This window comes from Pongo abelii, chromosome 5 (assembly GCF_028885655.2).
Source record: "Pongo abelii isolate AG06213 chromosome 5, NHGRI_mPonAbe1-v2.0_pri, whole genome shotgun sequence".
Lineage (NCBI taxonomy): Eukaryota > Metazoa > Chordata > Mammalia > Primates > Hominidae > Pongo > Pongo abelii.
This window is the reverse complement of record NC_071990.2, coordinates 10,492,746-10,514,426: the sequence shown is the minus strand read 5'-3', so window position 1 is coordinate 10,514,426 and position 21,681 is coordinate 10,492,746. Positions and strand designations below refer to the sequence as shown.

Here is a 21,681-nt window from a genome sequence, read left to right as displayed (position 1 = left end):
TGTAAAGAAAGGGTTAACGCTGTCACCACTGTGATAAATGTTGGTTCACTGCCCCTCCTACAAGTCTTTGTGACCTGACAGTTTAGCGTCTCTGAAAATAAACTGCGCATGAGACAGCATAATTCTCTGTCTCCAGCCACCTTGCCCATCCTCTTTCTGTCCCTCTCTAAGTAGATTTTTGTGACCGTCACTCTAGTTTAGCTCTTAGGAATGCCGTGTTATTGGGGACCTTCCTGCATTGAGTCTACTTTCAGGCATGAGGTGGCTTCAAACAGCACTTGAAAGTATGCCAATGATAATGACACTAGACATAAGTTATTTCAAGAATGGCAAGCAGGTGTGTGTGTATGTGTGGTGTGGTTGTGTAGTGTGTATGTGTAGACAGCAAGTATGTGAGGCTTGTCAGGGTCACTGTGCTCATGAGTCACCAGTCACCCACAACCATGCTGGGTCACTGTTGAAAACAAGCACATGGGGACACACGGGAAAGACGTAACGCAGGTCACAGACCACCTATGGGAAACAGAGTTTAGAAAAGAAACCCAGTCCTGAACCAAAGAGGGAGCTTGGTGCTATCTTCTGCCTCAGCTGCCTGGCATACCTTGGATGCTTTCCCAAATTATCATAAACAACCGAAGACTGCACAGTATATAAAAACAAGAAGCTGCAAATTGGAATGTCCAATAAAAACCTATGACTTAAAAATTGAGAATTCTCTTTGGATCATCTGTAGCTAGATTCTCTCTCCGTATGTTCCAACTCTTTGTTACCCACTCCTCCAGGCTAAAGTATCAGGTTAGATTTGTAGAAACGAGAAGAGCTGAGACCTGGCTACTTGTTCAGATCTTAAACCGGAGATATTTCAGCCAGAATGATGATTTGTGAACATCCGAAGCAGCTTCCAAGATTCTAAAACCAGTAAGTACCCCTGTAACAGCTCCATGAACTTGGAGCAATGGGACTGCATCAATGAAAATGATGTCTAACATCCGTCCAAAAGAAACATCACCTATTTCAACTCTTAAATTCTAGAATGCTTATTTTAAAAGTCAATTTTGTTATGTTACAGCTGTGTTTATCAAGGACTATGAAAAGTATTAATTTAAACAACAGTTAAAATTCGGCAACTATGTAATCAAAGTTAGTTTTGCTGGGGCGACAGCAGCCAGCATTTCTCAGATCACTATATCACACATATTGATAAGACAACAGTCAACAATAAACTGTTGCTACAAGCAACCAAACTAATCGTTTTCTAAGTATTTAAATTTATTTCATAATAATTTCAAATGAGTCAGTTCTCTAGGCGAGCAGAATGTTAGCAAACTCAATCTATCAATCAGAATGGAAATTAGTACCTACCTGAAACCCTATTAAGTGTCACCCAGAAATGCTCATCAGGACTATAGGTATCTTTTGACCATTGTAGTAGATCAATGGCCCTTCTGTCATGTAGAACGAAGTCGACAAACTCTCTGGTAAGCGCCACATAGGCAGTGCCAAAGTAGATGGTCAGCTGATGTGGAGGTGAAGTTTTCAAAATATTAGTATTTTTCACAAAAGAGCCACCTTTATCTGTATGCTCTTGGTGGACATATTTAGTTCGCTTAATTGCATGGTCAGGAGGCAGCACCCCTGGGGTGATATTTTTCCCTTTAAATCCTTTCAGATGCTGAACTATCTCCCGGTTGGTTTTCAGGGGGAAGTCTTGTCCACAGGTGTTGATGACGTACTTCCAGGGAACCTCAGAGGCGACAAGGTCTTTCAGACAGTTCAGGTCAGCCTGGAGCCTGGAAATGCCTGCATAAACCACAGACTCTGTCTTTGAAGCAATGAAAGCATTTTGGAAGCAACTCAGTAACTGCCTCACAGATTCCTTATACTCAGCTGGGGCTTTCTCATCCACGTGAACACAGTAGACATTTTGGGGCATATAGATAGCCCTAAAGAGCCTTTCAAAGGTATCAAAGTCCTTATGGATGACCATGACATAGGCCAAACGGAATGCAGCCTCTTCTTCCGACAGGGGACTTGTGATGTAGTGATTCCGGGTCAGATAATCCTTGCAAGGGACGCTTCGCAAAGGTGATGGTAATATATTTTCCCACAAAAAGACTGGCGTTTTCTCTAAGGCGTGATTACAGGCAGTTTTCCTAAAATGCCTTTCACTGGAACTGTTCAGCTTCTCATAACTTTTTGGCGGGCTCAACTGGCTACTGTAAAATCTCACAAAAATGACCACGCTGAGCAGAGTGAAAGCAAAAAAGCAGTACCTCCAAAAGTTCATTATTTTCACTTCCCTGGGGAAACAATCTCTTCTTTTCAGGGAATGAGAAATGATCGGTGTGAGACGTTGAATTTACTTCTCTTGCCAGACTTGAATTTCGACAGCTTCTCCAGAGGGCTGCTTGCTTTCCCGAATCCTTTAATCCTCCTGTATCCTCTGCTTCGGTGTCTCATCCATCCTTTTCGGATGTGCCTGGAGATGCGGTGCGTCCCTCTCGCACTTTGGTCTGCAGTTCCCCAGGGCTGAATCCCTGCTGTTTGCAGAGGCTCAGCTAAGCCCAGCCCAGCCCAGCCTCCAGGAAGCCTCCTCATTTACATATGAAATGCAAATTACGTTCTGGAATGCAGTGATGGGTCCTTTTCACTGGAGCCGAGTTTCTCTTGCTTCACCCTCACCGCCTTCCCCTTCTGTCAATCTATTCCGATACGATCTCCCTTCTCACGCTTTCTCCAAGCCTTCTAGAATCAGAGGCTCTATTTTTTTTTGGCTAGTCCCACAACCTGCTGGCAGTCCTTGGAAGCCACAGCAATTTAAGGATATCGGCTCCTCTGGTTTATTTCTCTTTCTGTTCTCTGCCACCTCTTTTCATTTTAGTGCTATCTCTACCTCTGGGCACATACAGACACAGATAATGAAAAATGAATGTGTGCCAGGCATGGTGGCACGCACGTGTAGTCTCAGCTACTCGGGAGGTTGAGGCGGGAGGATTGCTTGAGCCAAGGAGATCAAGGCTGCAGTGAGCTATGATGGCAGCACTGCACTCCAGCCTGGGCGACAGTGAGACCCTGTCTCTTCAAAAACTTACTTTAAAAAATACATTTGTAACATGTCTAAGCAGAAGATTATCAGTGGCAGAAAAATATAACAAGGTCGATTAATTTAGATTCTAATGATGTGTCAATATAGTACACACACACACACACTGACCATGGGAAGAGGGAACAATGAACTACACCCTTGGGGGCACAGGCACAACACGAGGGCAGAAGGAACCTAGGAGTGACACTTTACATGAAAGAGTCAGCGTTGATATATAATGAAGTAAATGTGGGGAAAAGAAAGAGAGATCAGATTGTTACTGTGTCTATGTAGAAAACGGAAGACATAAGAAACTCCATTTTGTTCTGCTTTGAGATGCTGTTAATCTGTAACTTTTGTCCCAACCTTGTGCTCACAAAAACATGTGCTGTATTGAATCAAGGTTTAATGGATCTAGGGCTGCGCAGGACGTGCCTTGGTAAAAATGTGTTTGCAGGCAGTATGCTTTGTAAAAGTCATCGCCATTCTCCATTCTCTATTAACCAGAGACACAACGCACTGCGAAAGGCCGCAGGAACCCCTGCCCAAGAAAGCCTGGGTATTGTCCAGGTTTCCCCCCACTGAGATACCTTGAGATATGGCCTCATGGGAAGGGAAAGACCTTACAGCCCCCCAGCCCGACACCCGTAAAGGGTCTGTGCTGAGGAGGATTAGTGAAAGAAGAAGGCCTCAATGCTGCTGAGATAAGAGGAAGGCATCTGTCTCCCGCACATCTCTGGGAATGGAATGACTCAATGTAAAACCAACCATACATTCTATTCTAAGAGAAAATCACCTTATGGCTAGAGGTGAGACATCATGGCAGTAATACTACTCTTTACTGCACTGAGATGTTTATGTAAAGTTAAACATAAATCTAGCCTACGTGTGTACATTTAGGCACAGCACTTAAACTTATTTATGACACACATTCCTTTACTCACATGTTTCTCTGCTGACCCTCTCCCCACCACCTTCACCCTATAGCCCCACCACATTCCCCTCGTCAAGATAGGAAAAACAGTGATCAATAAATACTGAGAGAACTCAGAGACCAGCGCCGGCGTAAGTCCTCACTTACTAAGCGCTGGTCCCCCGGGCCCACTTTTCTTCCTCTATACTTTGTCTTATTTCTTTTCTCAGTCTCTCATCTCCACCATGCAAGAAGTACCCACAGGAGTGGAGAGGCAGGCTCCCTTCATCAAACACACCTAAGTTTGCATGCCGGAGAGAAATGTGATAACGTTCCCAGAGAGGAAAAGCTGGGTCCCATTTCACAAAGAGAGCTTCAGATAACTTGAGCTGTTGACACAGTATTATCTACAATATGTGGAGTGACTACCTACTGGCTCTCTTTAAAAGCCTGACAACCTCAGATTTGAGGTCATTTCAAAGAACTTAAAGGATTCTCATTCTCCTTCCCACCCACCCCCTCTCCAACTTCCTTTTCTGAAGAAAGAACAAAACCACCAGGGCTGCTGCAAAATTCCTGGAAGTATCAGTCAGTGTAATTCAGGGGAACCGGGAAAAGCACAGGTCTGGTCGCATTACAGAGGGTTCTCAGAGTTCACCTGCTTGCAGTGCTGCAAGCGATCTCGCAGCCAATGTGAAGTGCATTGGGGATTGATGCGGACGGTAAGGACACTTCCAAGGGAGAAATTAACTGGTCCAACTAAAAGATCAACTGTAGCAGCCACACGAGGCATGTTAAGAGTGGGCCCTGCTCCCATCTCACTCCCGTAGTCACCTAGCAATCCTACCTGCCGGGGCTTGTGCCAGTTGGAACAGCTGCTCCTGTTAGGAAAACATTTGATTCACAATGCAGCCATTTCCCTGCCCGCTCACTGCTCCGCTCCATCCCTTAACTTCCTACAGTGAACTGCAGGAATGAATGGCAACAGTGCCACGGATGCGATGGATATTGATTTGGATATTAATTTGGTGAGCTGCTAGAGAGCTGGCGGGGAATCTCTGAGATCACCCATCACAACCCGGTTATTTTTACAGATGAGCAAATTGGGGCCTTTAAAAATATTCTCCCCAACGTCATTCAGCTGGATAGAAACGAGAGCCTTAATTCTACAGCTCCCTGGTCCAGGTGCTGAAGCCAGTCTGTTTGGCTAAATCCCAGCTGCTCACAGTGCCAGGGTAAAGTTACTTAACCTCTTTACACAACCAGGTCCTCCCACTGTGAAAAGATAAAGAACAGTGGCTCTTATTTCAAATGGCTGTCAAGAAGACTAAATGAGATACCTCTTGTTGAGGGTTTGGCAAGAATCTGGGCACCTGGTACATGTTCCATAAGCATTAGCTATGATTGCTGTTGTTGTTTCTCTTTTGGAAAATATCCAACACTTCTGACCCTGCTAATGAACTGATATTTTGATTTCTGTTCTTAGTAATGGAAAAAAAAAGCATTACCTTAAGGCTTTCAAATGCTTTATTTCCGGAGGTTAAATTCCACTCTTTTCCTTCCCTATCACTGCCTCCCCTTTAGCCCATGGGAAAAATATATATATATTTATATTTATATAAATATATAAATATTTATATATATATATTTATAAATATATAAATATTTTTATATATATTTAAATATTTTATATATATAAATATTTTATATATTTATATATATAATATTTATATATATTTATATATATATAAATATATAAATATTTTATATATATGCTTATATATTTAAATATATCATATAAAATATATATTTATATAATATATATTTTTATATATTATATATTAAGTATTTAATATATATATTTTATATATTATATATAATATATTAATTATATAATAATATATCATATAAATTATATTATATAATATATAATTTATATGATATATTATATTATATTATATAATATATAATTTATATGATATATTATATAATATTTATTATATATTATATATACTATATATAAATTATATATATATTTTATATATAGTATATATAAATTATATATATAATTTATATATACTATATATTATATAATTTATATATACTACATATAAATTATATAATTTTATATATATAATATAAGTTTTATATATTACATAAAATATATATTTTATATATATAAATAATATATAAATATTATATATAAATATATGTAAATATATAAATGTTTTTATATAAAATACTTTATACACATACATATATGCATATATAATATATGCATTTATAAATATATATTTTATATATGTACTTTAAGAGATATATTTTTTGTATGCATATTTAAAATATATATTACATGTGTATTTTAAAATATTTTTAAATATATATACATATAATACATGATATATACATATATACACATAAATATATTTATATATGCATATAAGTGTGTGTATATATATATTACTATTTTATTATGTATATTCACACACACACTCAACATGAAAACCAAGGGCTGGGCTGCCTGGGGGGCCCTCTGAGCAGTGCTGGGATTTCTCTTCCCTCACAATGAATTAGTTTTCATTAATGTTCCACGAGCTCTGCTTCCACTGCAGGTGAGTTTACAAAGGCTGAGGTGGATGCCGGTCAGGGGAGGGGCAGGACTGGAACCTGAGTCTGACCTACTCCCAAATCCTTGCCATTCTTCATCACCCTCTGCAGAATGAGTGGCTATTCAATCAAGGCAGTGCTTTTTTTTTTTTTTTTTTTTTTAAGGCAATGCTTTTTGATGAGTCCTCTCATCTCCACCAAGACCACTCCATCTTCATCTGTGTCTAAGGCTTTAGTTGTGTCCGGCTGGCAACCTCCAACTCTTTGGCCACAGCGAGATGCAGGAAGTGAGCACAAACAGATCTCCGAGCAACCACAATAATCATCACACATTGTAGGACGGATTCAGGTACTCAAATGCCTACAGGCAGGTAAGGCACAGTGCAGGAAGCTGGTAAAGGGTCAGACGAGCAGGGCCGGTGAGTTCACAGAGGGCAGCAGACATTGAGGAGGATTGGGTGGGGGCTACCAGGAATGAGGAAGCCTGCATCCCTCCCCACCCCCCTAACCCCTGGCAATTAATGCCACACGGGATCATGAGCCCAGGGCTGCCAGCTCTTCCAGTGTTTTAAGAGAAGTGAGAAACCTGAATTTTATCAGAAAAACTCAAACTTACCCCTAAGGATGGCATTTGGCCCTCAGGATGCCAGTTTTGTCTTCTTTGGCTTAAGCATCAAAGCTTACATCCTTTAAATCCCTCCGAGGCTTAGCCTATTAACTCTTAGTTTAGACACGATCATAAAATGTTCTTATAGCTAAGCAGATGCAAAGTCACAAATTAGAATAGGGAAACAAAACTGGCAGGCTCAGGTCCCTTGCCGACAGCAGTAGGTTAAGTAAGTTCAACTACAAACGCAGAGCTGTGTGAGATCATTTGGTGTAAGGATAACAGCATTTATACAGCTCGATGCCCATTTTATTACTTGTTTTTTGTTTGTTTGTTTGTTTGTTTTTTGAGATGGTGTCTCGCTCTGTGGCCCAGGCTGAAGTGCAGTGGCACGATCTCAGCTCACTGCAACCTCCGTCTCCCGGGTTCAAGTGAGTCTCTTGCCTCAACCTCCCGAGTAGCTGGGATTACAGGTGCCAGCCACCACAGCCAGCTGATTTTTGTATTTTTAGTAGAGACGGGATTTCACTCTGTAGGTCTCAAACTCCTGACCTCAAGTGATCCACCTGCCTCAGCCTCACAAAGTGCTGGGATTACAGGCATGAGCTACCGCACCCAGCCCCATTTTATTACTTTACTAGATCAATATCTCTAGTACTTACAGAGATCAAACAAGTTAATGTCTATGAAAGGACTTGAAAACTGTGAAGAAAATAGGCCAACCTAGCTTTCTTTGACTATAAGCAGAATACAAACATTTAGTGAAACAAATAGAAATGGATTATAGACATGTTATACATATATTCTGCACATTCTATTTAAAAATGCATTTCTGAAATATATTTATTTAATATAGTGGGTTTTTTCATTGAGGCATTGTTTTTAATAGCACAGAATACAGAAATAATAGATTGGGACAACAGTCTTATAAGACTAGAGGTTAATATTCCTCTTGTGAAGAGGTAGCCTGTAAATTAATAAGAAAAGGTATATAACCAAAGAGAAAAGCAAGCAGAGTACATGACAATCACAAAGCAGAAAAAACTAATGGTCAATGAACGTATAGAAACACACCCTTTTCACACTAGAGATCAGAGAAATTCATATTAAAACAAAATTATGCAATGTGGTGAATTCCTATAGTTTGATGTTGCCTCAGCATCCATTCTGAAGATAAGCTGGGCTTTCTCATACCAGAAGCAGGGTTTAGTCAACCCTTACTTAACACAGTTTCCAGTTCTCCGCCTCCTCCCAGTTCCTCAATGTGGTTAATCCAGATATCTGCCTTAAACAAGTGCTCAAAAGTGATGATCTTAACAACAACAAAAAAATGGATCTAAGTTAACTTCATTTTTGTATGCTTATCCTTTTCAATGTTCTCTCCTCCACAAGAATGTAAGCTCCGGGCCGGGCGCGGTGACTCACACCTGTAATCCCAGCACTTTGAGAGGCCGAGGCAGGTGGATCACGAGGTCAGGAGATCGAGACCATCCTGGCTAACACGGTGAAACCCCGTCTCTACTAAAAATACAAAAGATTAGCCAGGCAAGGTGGTGGGCACCTCTAGTCCCAGCTAAGCAGGAGGCTGAGGCAGGAGAATGGCGTGAACCCAGGAGGCGGAGCTTGCAGTGAGCCGAGATCATGCCACTGCACTCCAGCCTGGGCGACAGCGAGACTCCGTCTCAAAAAAAAAAAAAGAATGTAAGCTCCATGAAGACAGGGGCTTCATCTACTCTTTTTTTTTTTTTTTTTTTTTTTTTTTACTTTTAGACAGAGTCTCACTCACTCTGTTGCCCAGGGGCTGGAGTGCAGTGGCTCAATCTCGGCTCACTGCAACCTTCGCCTCCTGGATTCAAGCGATTCTGCTGCCTCAGACTCCAGAGTAGCTGGGATTATAGATATGCGCCACCATGTCCAGCTAATTTTTGTTTTTAGTAGAGATGGGGTTTCACCATGTTGGCCAGGCTGGTCTCGAACTCCTGACCTCAGGTGATCCACCTACCTCGGCCTCCCAAAGTGCTGGGATTACAGGCGTGAGCCAATAAGCCCGGCCAGTTTCATCTACTCTTTACCACTGAAAATGGCAGTGCAGAGCAGAGGTATCCAACAGATATTTCTTGAATGAGGTCAATCAGCTACAGAAGTTAGAAAAAAAGACAACAAATAAACCCACTTTTGGGTGAATAGTGGTGGTGGGTTAAATCAAGGAATAAGTGTTTGCAAAGCGCTAATTTTAAGGTGCACCTCCTACCACCACGAAGTTCAAAAACAATGACCTGGCGTTTGCTTTAAATGGATTCAATAGGGCGGGTGCAGCAGCTCACGCCTGTAATCCCAGCACTTTGGGAGGCTGAGGCAGGTGGATCACCTGAGGACAGGAGTTCAAGACCAGCCTGGCCAACATGGTGAAACCCCATCTCTTCTAAAAATGCAAAAATTAACTGGGCATGGTGGCAGACACCTATAATCCCAGCTACTCGGGAGGCTGTGGCAGGAGAATCGCTTGAACCTGGGAGGCGAAGGTTGCAGGGAGCCGAGATCATGCCATTGCACTCTAGCCTGGGCAAAAAGAGTGAAATTCCGTCTCAAAAAAATAAAATAAAATAAAAAATAAACGCATTCAACAAACCATGGAACCATGGAATCTGAGCCCCTTAACTTGGCCCGTAAGCACTTCTGCTCCTGGAGCTATGGGCAGACTGCTTGGTGACCTATCAGGAAGGAGGTGTCTTTAGCATCTTGCCAATTTCCCAGGGCGACAGATCCCACTCTGCTCACTTTGTGGCTGAGCTCCTGAAGGTAGGGAATGGAGTCAATTGCCTGGGATGAGAAGAGGCAACTCCAGGAGTTGCGGGAGGCGTCTGACTGCAGAGCCCACCCCCTGCCCTACATGGCTGTCACCTCCCCCTCACACTGCACAGCAGCCCCCTCGGGCGAGGTGTGATTTCTCTCCATTTGATGTGCAAGAAAGCCTCAGGGAGGTAAATTTGCTAGGCCAAAGTCACACACGCCCAATTGTCACCAGCCTCCTGAGTGCTTCTTTTGTATTTTTCATTTTCATTTAATTTTTTTAGGATGAGATCTCGCTCTGTCACCCAGGCTGGAGTGCAATGGTGAAAGCATAGCTCACTGCAGCCTTGAACTCCTGAGCTCAAGAGATTCTCCCACTTCAGCCTCCTATAGCTGAGACTATAGGCACTTGGCTAATTTTATTATTATTTTTAGACATGGAATCTAGCTATTTTGCCCAGGCTGGTCTTGAACTCTTGGCCTCAAGTGATCCTCCAGCCTCGGCCTCCCAAAGTGATGGGATTACAGGCTTGAGCCACTGTATCCGGCTTCCTGAGTGCTTCTGAGCTCCTGCTTACACTTTTTCCCCTTTTCTGATCGCAATGATCTCTGAATCCTGGTTCTTCTTTCTATGTATGTCTCTCTATCTCTCCCCAAATCTCTTTCTGTCTGGGTCCTATTCAAAGGCCCTCTCTCATCTTGGAGCTCCCCAACCCATTCCTCCTACCTCCCCCTAAGTCTTTCCATTCCACTCTCAAATGCTTCTTCCTCTGGATCCTGAATTCCAGACTCCTGGAATAGGTTTTTGTTTTTTTAGTTAACTATTCTTTGCACAAAAAGGTAGGCTTCCATTATCTAGGAAACTCACAATTACCATCAAACTGTTTCCTCAGATAACGTGAGCCAAATATGTTTGCCATGTGATTCTACTTTAGACGTCAGTGTTTCTTCGGCACAGGGCTGTGTAGTAGGTATTTAAAGCTGTGGGCCATTCACTAGGTCCTGTTGCAACAACTCAGCCCTGCTGTTGAGGTGTGAAAATAGCCATAACAATGCACGGCTGTGTCCTAATAAAACTTTCTTTATGGATCTTGAAATCTGAATTTCCTACAACTCTTCATGTCACGAAGTTGTTTCTTTTGATATTTTTTCAATCATTTGAAAATGTGGCCAGGCGTGGTGGCTCACGCCTGTAATTCCAGCACTTCGAGAGGCCGAGGCAGGCAGATCACTTGAGGTCAGGAGTTCAAGACCAACCTGGACAACATGGTGAAACCCCATCTCCACTAAAAATACAAAAAAATTAGCCAGGCGTGGTGGCAGGCGCCTGTAATCCCAGCTACTTGGGAGGCTGAGGCAGGAGAATCTCTTGAACCCGAGAGTCGGAGGATGCAGTGAGCTGAGAATGCGCCATTGCACTCCAGCCTGGAGGACAAGAGTGAAACTCCATCTCCAAAAAAAAAAAAAAAAAAAAGAAAGAAAATGTTAACCCAGCCTTTTGGCCAGAACTGCCACCTTCCAGTTAAATAGATGCTGTATGAGATACACTATCATGGAAAATTTGGTTGATAGGAAAGAGGATTTAATTCATCACATAAAAATTAATTTGCCAAGATGAAGAACATAAAGAGAAAGAGGAGAGGCACCCAATATATGTTCTCTAGGCCTTTTAGAAAACATGGAGTTGTTCCTTTGGCCACTTATATGCGAATCTATAAGAAAGGTGACATGTAGGCATCAAGGGAATGGGTACTGTTCATAAAGGAATGCCCCCAAGTGTTACCATGGCTAAGCTGGAAGAGTCTGCAGTGTTCCCCAGCATGCCGTTGGCATTGTTGTAAACAAACAAGTTAAGGGCAAGATTCTCGCCAAGAGAATTAATGTGCGTATTGAGCACATTAAGCACTCTAAGAGCCGAGATAGCTTCCTGAAACGCTTGAAGGAAAATGATCAGAAAAAGAAAGAAGACAAAGAGAAAGGTGCCTGGGTTCAACTGAAGCGCCAGCCTGCTCCACCCAGAGAAGCACACTTTATGAGAGCCAGTGGGAAGGAGCCTGAGCTGCTGGAACCTCTTCCCTATGAATTCATGGCATCATAGGTGTTAAAAAAATAAAAGACCTCTGGACTGTAAACAAACAAACAAACAAAAAACATGCTTGGCTCAAGGGCAGTACGAAAATAGGCAGATTTAGCCCATGGTCTATAGTTCACTGATCTCTGCTCTAGATTCTAATCATGCTCCCCCACATCCTAAATTTTGCAATTTTGGGATCTTTACAACCACCTATAATTTCTGTGTTTTTCCAGATGAGGAAGTGTGAAATGAGGGAAAATAATAATGTTGAGCATCCTTCTACCCACACCCCCTTTATATGTGCCATCTGGGTTGCAGTGCAAAGGGGTGGATTTATAGAGAATGTAGGCAAGTAATTTACACTCATAGCCTCAGTTTTCTTTTCTGTAAAATGGAGGTAATGAAACTACCTCACAAGGCAGTGAGAGTTAAAGGGGATGGTAGGTATATAAGCACATGCATATATGTTGTCCTGGTGCCCACCGAACCTGGTTTCTGGTGGAGGTAACAAGGAACCCATGAGTGGACAAGCTTCTCTTGGCCAGTCCTAGATATGCCAGGGCAGTCAGATGCCACCATTTATGGCAGGCTGCAGAGCCACTCTGCATGCCCCCGTTTCCTTTCTTCTTCTACAGAATGGAGACATTAAGAACGCTGACCCCACAGGGTTCTTAAGAGATTGAAATAGGCTAGTATATAAAAAGAGTTTAGAACAATGCCTTGCATGTAATTAGTACGTGACAAATCTCAAGACATCTCTCTCTGTTGCCAAACCTGGCTCATCTAGGCCTGTGAGCACCCTGACCACCTTCCAGCGTAGGTTTAGTGAAGCAGCATGGCTGTGTGTGCAGGGGTGGTTCTGCCACCTGAAATATCCCTAAGCACAGGCAGAAGCCCTCAAGGCCACCATTGTCATGGGCAGTCTCAGCACAGTGTGGGGGAACTGCCTTTCATTCCCAGTTGCAGCCTGGGCTTTGACACTGCATCTGACTTGGTTACTCCAGTGAGCTGGCCTGCTAGTGCACCTGCAAAAACCTAACGATGGGGTCAATATGCGGCATGGTGGTGAAGACCGCTGCTTTTCAGTTGAAGACCATGTTTAAACCTGGCCCTGCTATTTGCTAAGGGTCCCTGAGAAAGCTTCTAAAAATTACTGTGCCTTAGCTTTCCAATTTTTAAAAGGCAGTAGTAGAAAGCCTATCCAAGTGGCGGAAAGTAAATCGAAGAAGCTTTCTATAGCTTCTCTGACTGTGACACCACCTGCCCCCACCCCAACTTACCTTGCTCTTCTACACACTGCTTTCCTCTACTTCCCTAGCAACCCCACTGGGAGAGAAAATTCCTTTCCCTTCTGGTGTTAACTGCCCAAGCAAAGATAACAACAACAACAACAATAAAACCCACAAAGGAAAATTTTATCTTTGACTATATTCTGTTAAATTTCAAGGAACAGCATAGGTAACTATTTGTCTTTCTGCACAACTTTTCTCTGATTCCAAATGTCTCATCCGAGGAAAAAGAAGATGAGAAATTCCAAGAGACACTATTTGACAATCCAGTTGCTGCCAGAGATCCATATCTAGAACATCCCATCCTTTATATCTTCCGAACACTTTCAAATAAATGGAAACAAAAGTCTTAAAATAGAGATAGGCAGTGATTTCTTGCAACTTCTAATTTTAATAGCCCTATTAAATTCTGGACTCATTTTCAGTTTATTCAATCCGCTTTTAAACTAGCTCCTTTCACACAGAGCCGGCCCATTTGCCTGAGTTTAGACAGTTTGTTAGGGCAGAGGGCTTGGATAGATCCCAAAAAGCAGACGTTTCTTCTGCTTTCCTAGAAATTAAATTAGGAACAAATTTGCCTCCAAGATACATCCTGTGTTTGTACCTAACTGGAGACAATTTTTGCATTTGATGCTCTCACTGGGAACATAGTTTTAAGTTCATATTTTATATTTAGCCATCTATCCTTTTATTTTTTATTTTTATTTTTTTTTCTTTTTTGAGACGGAGTCTCGCTCTGTCGTCCAGGCTGGAGTGCAGTGGTACAATCTCAGCTCACTGCAAGCTCCGCCTCCTGGGTTCATGCCATTCTCCTGACTCAGCCTCCTGAGTAGCTGAGACTACAGGCGCCCGCCACTAAGTCCGGCTAATTTTCTTTGTATTTTTAGTAGAGGCGGGGTTTCACCGTGTTGGCCAGGATGGTCTCGATCTCCTGACCTCGTGATCCACCTCCTTTGGCCTCCTTGGCCTCCCAAAGTGCTGGGATTACAGGCATGAGCCACTGCGCCCGGCCTGCCATCTATCCTTTTAGATGACATCCTTAAACTCTATACTCTCTCCTCAAAAACAATGGGAAAATTGTTATAAATGGAATAGGTCCAGTCCGGGTTCACTTTGGTTGGGGTCTTCACGGCTAATATTGTAGCTTTGATTTTTACCCTTCAATGTGTTGTAACCTACATAAATAAGTGGTTTCAAGTATCATTTTTTTTTTCCAGGTTATTGATCAGTGCAGTTCTGTGGAACATAAATATTTTGGGCACTGAATTCTTCATCCTGACATGGAAAGGTGAGCAGGAATGGGGTGGGAGGTGCTTAGGGTGACCAACTGTCCCGGCTTGCCCAGAGCTGAGGGGTTTCCCAGAACACAGGATTTCAGTACTAGAACTAGAGAAGCTTTGGCAGACCAGGGAGAATTGTTCACTCTAGATAGCATCAGTCCTAACCACTCCCAGACAGACAATTACTACTGAAGGTATTACTGATTAGGGATATACAATAACTATCAGTGTGAAAGGAAAAGAAACATTCAAATCATTATCTCAGGGGGTGTGGGGGGGGAGGCGTGCAAATCATCACTAAGTCTATAGTGTGGAAAATCTCTGCGTGATCCTTCTTCACATTTCCGTGAACCACTGAGGCATGGGGACAAGTGATTCATATTCATGGGATGGCTTTACAGTGAACCCAAAAGAATGCATTTAAATTATACCAACTACACAGATGTTTTCCAGTGGATATAGGAAGGTTTTAGTAACAAACGATAATGGGAGAATGTAAAGAGATAATAATTTCTACTACAGGGCTTGGTGCGGTGGCACACACCTGTAATCCCGGCACTTTGGGAGGCCGAGGTGGGTGGGTCACCTGAGGTCAGGAGTTCAAGACCAGTCCGGCCAACATGGTGAAACCCCGTCTCTATTAAAAAAAAAAATTAGCCAGGTATAGTGGTAGGCGCCTGTAATCCTAGCTACTCGGGAGGCTGAGGCAGGCAGAATTGCTTGAACCTGGGAGGCGGAGGTTGCAGTGAGCTGAGATTGCACCATTGCACTCCAGCCTGGGTAACAAGAGCGAGACTCTGTCTCAAAAAATAATAATAATAATTATCATCATCATCATCATCATAATTTCTACTATAGCATTACATTTTCTAAACTCCCCTCCCTCTATACCAAGTGTAACTTGAGAGATCTTCTTTCCGTATGGGGTGGGATTAATAGAAACATATGGGATTGTAGGGATGGAATGCTCATTCTAAGCTTTATAAGAAATAGGCAGTGAGGCTAGAAAATGTAAACTCATTTTAAGGAGCAGGACGATCAGCCAGCCACTTGATCTGTCTGGCTCACAATCTCCAAATTTGTGTAATTAGGATTAGAGGATGCTCCCTAAGGCCGCTTGTGGTTCTAAATGCTGTCATTATTTTAGATTCAGCATAGAATAAAGAGGAGGTTGTTTTTATGGGAAAACTGTACCTGAGAGGCTTGGTTTAGATTGAGTACCTGAAAAAGAAAGTCCATAAAGTAGCAGGATAACGGACCAGAGATAAATCTAGAAGGCTTAGAAGTGAGGAGGAAGCCGGTTAACTCCAACAGACCAAAATCCTGGGAGAGAAGAAACCAGACAGAGACATGTTCAGCCTCTCTAGGACATGGCCCAAAACCTAGCAAGGACTTCAGGGTCTTGGGGGCAGTAGTTTTCACACAGGACACAAGAGGGGATTTGGACTCTAAGGCAGGAGGGCCTTTTTCAGCAGGCCCCCCCAAAGAGCTTGAAGAAGGAGCTCAGACTTGAACCAAGTGCAGAATTAGATTTTCAGTGAAGGAAGAATTATGTGAAGATTGGGTCTAAGGAAGGAGATGGCTAGAAAGAAAATGAACCAGGAAATGTCCAGAAGAGAGGGCTGATGGTAGCATGAAGCTAAATTTATCGGTATGACATGTGTATCTCCAGCTTACTCAGGAAAGACTGAAGTTGTATCCTCTGATATTTTCACAGTTAAGTTCTGATCTTTTAAACCTGGCTGAGGAGGAAGATTATGGGAGAATACCTTTCACAAAAGTACAGAGCTGAAGGGCACAGTTTCGAAAGCACAACTCCCATCCATCCACTCTCTAGAAATGTGGTGTCAAAAGGAGACACAAGGTAAGTGGATTCAGGGAAAGCCTTCTGCCACTCATGGCTTTGTCCAGAAGCACTTAAGAAAGAATGCCACACGCTGGGTGCCGTTGCTAATGCCTGTAATCCCGACACTTTGGGAGGCTGAGACAGGTGGATCACTTGAGTCCAGGAGTTCAAGACCAGCCTGAGTTACATGGCAAAACCCCATATCTAAAAAATTACAAAAATTAGCTGGGCATCGTGGTGCATGGGAGGAACGCATGAGCCTGGTAGGTTGAGGCTGCTGTGAGCCGTGATCACGCCATGCACTCCAGCGTGGGTGACAGAGTGCAACCCTGTCAGGAAGAAAGAAAGAAAGACAGAAAGAAAGGAAGGAAGGGAGAGAGAAAGGAAGGAAGGAAGGAAAGAAAGAAAGAAAGAAAGAAATCCACATGAGCTTAGAGGGTGAGAGAAAGACAGGTTCATGAGTAGTCCTAGCATGGAAAAACTACATTGAGAAATGGTTAGTTAGAAAATCAGTTAACATATTTTTGCTTAGGGCATAGCTGAGACTGCAAATGGTCCACTACGATGGTGGTTGGACCTTGGGTTGAAGAACAGCCTGTCTGGAGCAGATGCTGCCCCCGGGCTCGGTTCAGCATGAGAAGCATTCCCAAAATAAGCAGGATGCTTTGGAAAAACTGAGTGGAAGAGAACTGTCTCATTGCTGTTGCCCAAGAGCAGAGGAGCATTTAGGAAACGTCAAAGAAAAATTGAACGTGGGCCAGGTGCAGTGGCTCATGCTTATAATCCCAGCTACTTGGGAGGCTGAGGTGGGAGACTTGCTTGAGCCCAGGAGTTTGAGGCTGCGGTGAGCCAAGATCACGCACTGCAATCCAGCCTGGGAGATGGAGTGAGACCCTGTCTCAGAAAACATGGCTCAAAGATACTGTTTGAAGTTGACCCTTCAGGATTTGGCAAAATTACCTAGGGGGTGTGTGTGTGTGTGGCGGGGGGAGCGGGTGGCAGGGGGTGATGCAGGTGGTGATGATTTGAAGTTGACTGGGCAGCAGTGCTGAGGGGCACCAACATCCTAAAATTATTTCCATTTGACTCAATTCAATAAATGTTTCCTGTCAGCCCACTGAATGTTCACTATGCTGGGCTGCCAAAAATACAAAAGACCTCAAAGACATTATAGTCTAGTCAGGATAATATGATATTCACGTTAATAATGATAATGCAAAGATTCCAGAATGACATAAAAGCATTACAACAGAGGTTTATAAAGGTATAAAATTGGGAAAAAATAAGACGATAAAAAGCTTCCTAAATGACACACCATTGTGTGTCATTCAATGACACACCAATGACATGATGTGTTACCACTGAATGACATACCATTAAATAAGGTCATTATTTAAATGGAGAGATGGAAGGCAATGGCCCAAACAGAGAGGGTGACATGAAGAAAAGGACCTATGGCAGGATTACAGGCATGGTGGCTTTTCTGAAGGGTTCCTTTCAGGGAAGGCAGCAATGGGAGTTGATGGTGGGGTAACACAGGTAATACTGAGGGGATCTCCTACAGGGAGATTTTGACATCCAACCTGCCATGTTGAGATGTCTATACTGAATAATTCAATAAGTTGTTGACACTCACTGAAGCATTTGGAATTGAGAAAACATTTTTCTTAGAGCTATGTCTTAAGAAGCAAAATATGTTAAGAGTGTTAGAATGGTTTGAAGAGGGAGACTCGGGCCAGAGAGACTGCTTGGAATGGGTCTGACGATAATGTGCTTGACAGGTGTGATGGGCCAGAGTTAAGAACAGTAATGATGAAAACAGGAAGGCTAGAACTTGCTAGAAAACTCTCACAGACAAAACGTACGGAATGTGCTGGCTGGATCTAGGGGTACCAGAAGGGGGGAAGTTGGCTGACTTGAAGGATGGCCATACCACAGAGACTGTCAGTGGAAAGCTGGGTGTGTGGGGAGTAGGGAGATGTCAGCAGGCACTCGTAGAAGCTTCGAGAAGAGATATCCAAAAGATAAGGAAATGTGGCAGAAGGCCTGGGAGCTCACCATAGGGAAGTGAATGGTCAGTACTGAGGTAGTGGTGAGAAACTGCAGATGTAAATGAGATCACCAAGGGGGAAAGAACTGCAAGAGCCACGAAGTAAACTGAGGAAAGAACTGAGGAGGATGTTTCCTGAAAACATTTCTCGAATTCTGAATTTCACTGAGAATAGTAGCTCCAAAATTCCACCGATAGCGAAGTCTCATTTCAATAGTCAGTAAGCAAGAAGGTGAAAAGAACAGAGCTCTTCATTTACATTCAACTTTCTCAGCGAGGGATTATAAAATCCCTTTATAACTGGCAACGTGATCACCTTTTCATTATCTTGAGGTTTCGGCTGAGAGTTCGAGGGCAAAGTCAAAATTCCATGATAAATTTTGCAGGCTTCTGTCTTTGATAATTATCTTGCTAGCACTTTTAACCCTATCTGCCTTTCTCAATAACAACTTCCAGAAAAGATCGATTCTATACATTGCATTGTGGAGAGGAGACAGGGCACTGGATTAGAAGTAAGAAGAGATCAATTTGTGCCCTGGCTCTGGCAATTATTAGCTGTTCAATACATCCAAGAAATATGTACAGTAGCTATACATCTTACACAGAGGTGAGGTTGCAGAGTCAATGAGTAAAGGCAAAAAAGCCTAAAAGTTAATATTCCTCTAGAGATATTCCTTAGGAATGCACCACATTCCAACATGGTCAGTCTTCCCTTTAATCTTTCTTCTTTTTCTTTGAGATAGCATCTTGCTCTGTTGCCAGGGCTGGAATGCAGTGGCGCCATCCTAGCTTATTGCAGCCTTCACCTCTGGGGCTCAAGTGACCCTCCTACCTCAGCCTCCCAAGTATATGGTACCACAGACACGTGTCACCATGCCCAGCTGATTTTTGTATATTTTGTAGAGATGAGTCACTGTGTTGCCCAGGCTGGTCTCCAACTCCTGGGGCCAAGTGATCCTCCCACCTTAGCCTCCTGAGTAGCTGGGAATACAGGTGTGTGTCACCAGACTTGGCCAATTTCATTTTATTATTTTATTTTTTTGTTGAGATGTGGTCTCACTATGTTGCCCAGGCTTATCTTGAACTCTTGGGCTCAAGTGATCCTCCTTCCTTGGCCTCCCAAAGTGCTGGGATTATAGGCATAAGTCTAGCCTTCTCTTTAATCTTGGTCCAGATGGTTGTTTCTTCTAATGAGCACTAGATGAAGAAGTTAGTTTGAGCAGAGGAGCTATGTTATGAGATAGACATATACAGTCCTTTAACATTAGTGAGCCTTGGGAAGCAAACCCTATCAAGAGAATGAGCAGAATCCTTGGCTTACTCTGGATCCCACTCACTGGGTAAAATGAAGGGCAGAGTGGCATGGCCAACACCATTTAAACCCATATAAAACGTGTGCACGCACATGCGTACATGTGTGCATGCATTTAGTTAAGTTTGTGTAGGTTAAACAAATATAAGTTGGGACTCCATCATCTTGAGTACTGCTCATGTGCCCGAGGTATGCTAGGTGTAAACAGAAATAGGCCTGTGCAGCTGCTGCCCTTGAAGCCTATTCTAAAAGGTCACTAGGAATATACAACACAGCACTGCAAAACTGATATGGTTGGGCGCAGTGGCTCATGCCTATAATCTCAACGCTTTGGGAGGCCAAGGCAGGAGGATCACTTGAGGCCAGGAGTTCAAGATCAGCTTAGGCAACACTGTGAAATTCTATCTCTATAAAGATTTTAAAAATTAGCTGGGCATGGTGGCACCTAAAGTCCCAACTACTCGGGAGGCAGAGGCAGGAGAACTGCCTGAGCCTAGGAGGTCGAGGCTTCAGTGAGCCATGATGGTACCACTGCACTCCAGCCTGGGCCACAGAGCCAGGCCTTGTCTCCTAAAAATTTTTTTAAACATAAAAATAAAAAGACCAATAATATTACAACGTTGTACAGGAGTCCAGAGGAGTGAGAATCAGGAAAAGAATTTTACAGAGTGTGACTCTAAGCTGAATTAAAAAAAAAAAAAAAGCGCACATCAATCAGAGGCAGGATAGGGAGGAAGAGCATCCGGGAGCCTGCCGGGAGAGGGACTGCGTGCATCAGGGCAGGAAGGCTGGGAGTGGCAGAACAGGGACCCGCAAGTTATCTGGGGAAGGGCGCAGCTAGAGAAGTCACTGGAAAGGCCAAGGGGGCCAGATCTCGAGGAGCTCTCTGTGTTTGGTGAAGGTGCTGGGATGCTGTCCATATACCGTAGGGGAAGGGAATCCATACACAGCTTCTAAGGAGGAGAGGGATGTGATCGCATGACCATGGGTTCCTGTTACAAAGGTCATCCTGTTACTGTGGAGGATGGATTAAAGCACAGGTCAGGGAAACTAGTTAGGAAGAAATTATACAACTTTAAGAGAAAGAAGAAGGGTAGACGACGGCGCCAGAAGTGGAAAGTGTCACGGGGGAGCAATACTATCTTGGCCGGTGCTGTAGGGGGAAAAGAATTTACCAAGAAGAATTTACCAAGACAGTTGTAGGTAGAGAAAGGTAGCTTTATTCAAGAAAGTAGGAAGATACATCGCGCAAAGGCAACGGGCAGGCCAGCAGAAGCTGACTGCAAAGAAACAAAGGCTTGATGGAGATTTTATAGGGTAGTGTTCATGCTGAAGAGAGCTTTGTGCAGTACTGACAATGCCAAGGTTGCAGGGAGCTAATTTGCAGGTGTCTGGTGATAGCTGGTCGTGGGAAAATTGTGAATTATTGGCTCAGGAGCTTGTGTCCTGGACCATGAAGAAAGGCGGACTTGCAGCTTATCTGCTTTCCCTCTTTGCTTTCCCTTGATCCCACCAGCTTGACTCCTCTTCCTGAGTTAGGACTCCACAGAAAACAGGCCTGTGGCAAGATCCATTTTGCTGAGTGTTTCCTCTGTGCCCAGCACTTGCCCACAAGCAGGGCACTGTCAGATCTGTTTTTCTCTGGCCTCCTGCAAGGGCCTGTGTGGGTTCATGCACTGCCTGCCTCATGCCCAGTCCAGCTCTCATCCTCGTTCGCTCGGCCATGGCCACATGGGCTGCTTTTCTGGCTCCGCAGACACCAGGCTTACCCAGGACCTTTGCGATCCCTATTCCCTCTGCCTGGACTCTCTTTCACAAGTGCATGGCT

The 21,681-nt window shown here is 43.3% G+C and overlaps 1 protein-coding gene across 9 annotated transcripts in view; it reads right to left on the bottom strand.

Annotated features, from left to right (window-relative positions):
* Positions 1-21,681, bottom strand: part of GCNT2 (glucosaminyl (N-acetyl) transferase 2 (I blood group)) — a 108,008-nt gene that overhangs the window by 41,633 nt on the left and 44,694 nt on the right. The window contains exon 1 of one of the 9 annotated variants that reach the window (XM_054556843.1): positions 1,363-5,579. In XM_054556843.1, the coding sequence (XP_054412818.1) occupies positions 1,363-2,287 (925 nt within the window). In that variant the 5' untranslated portion in view covers positions 2,288-5,579. 9 annotated transcript variants of the gene reach the window in all.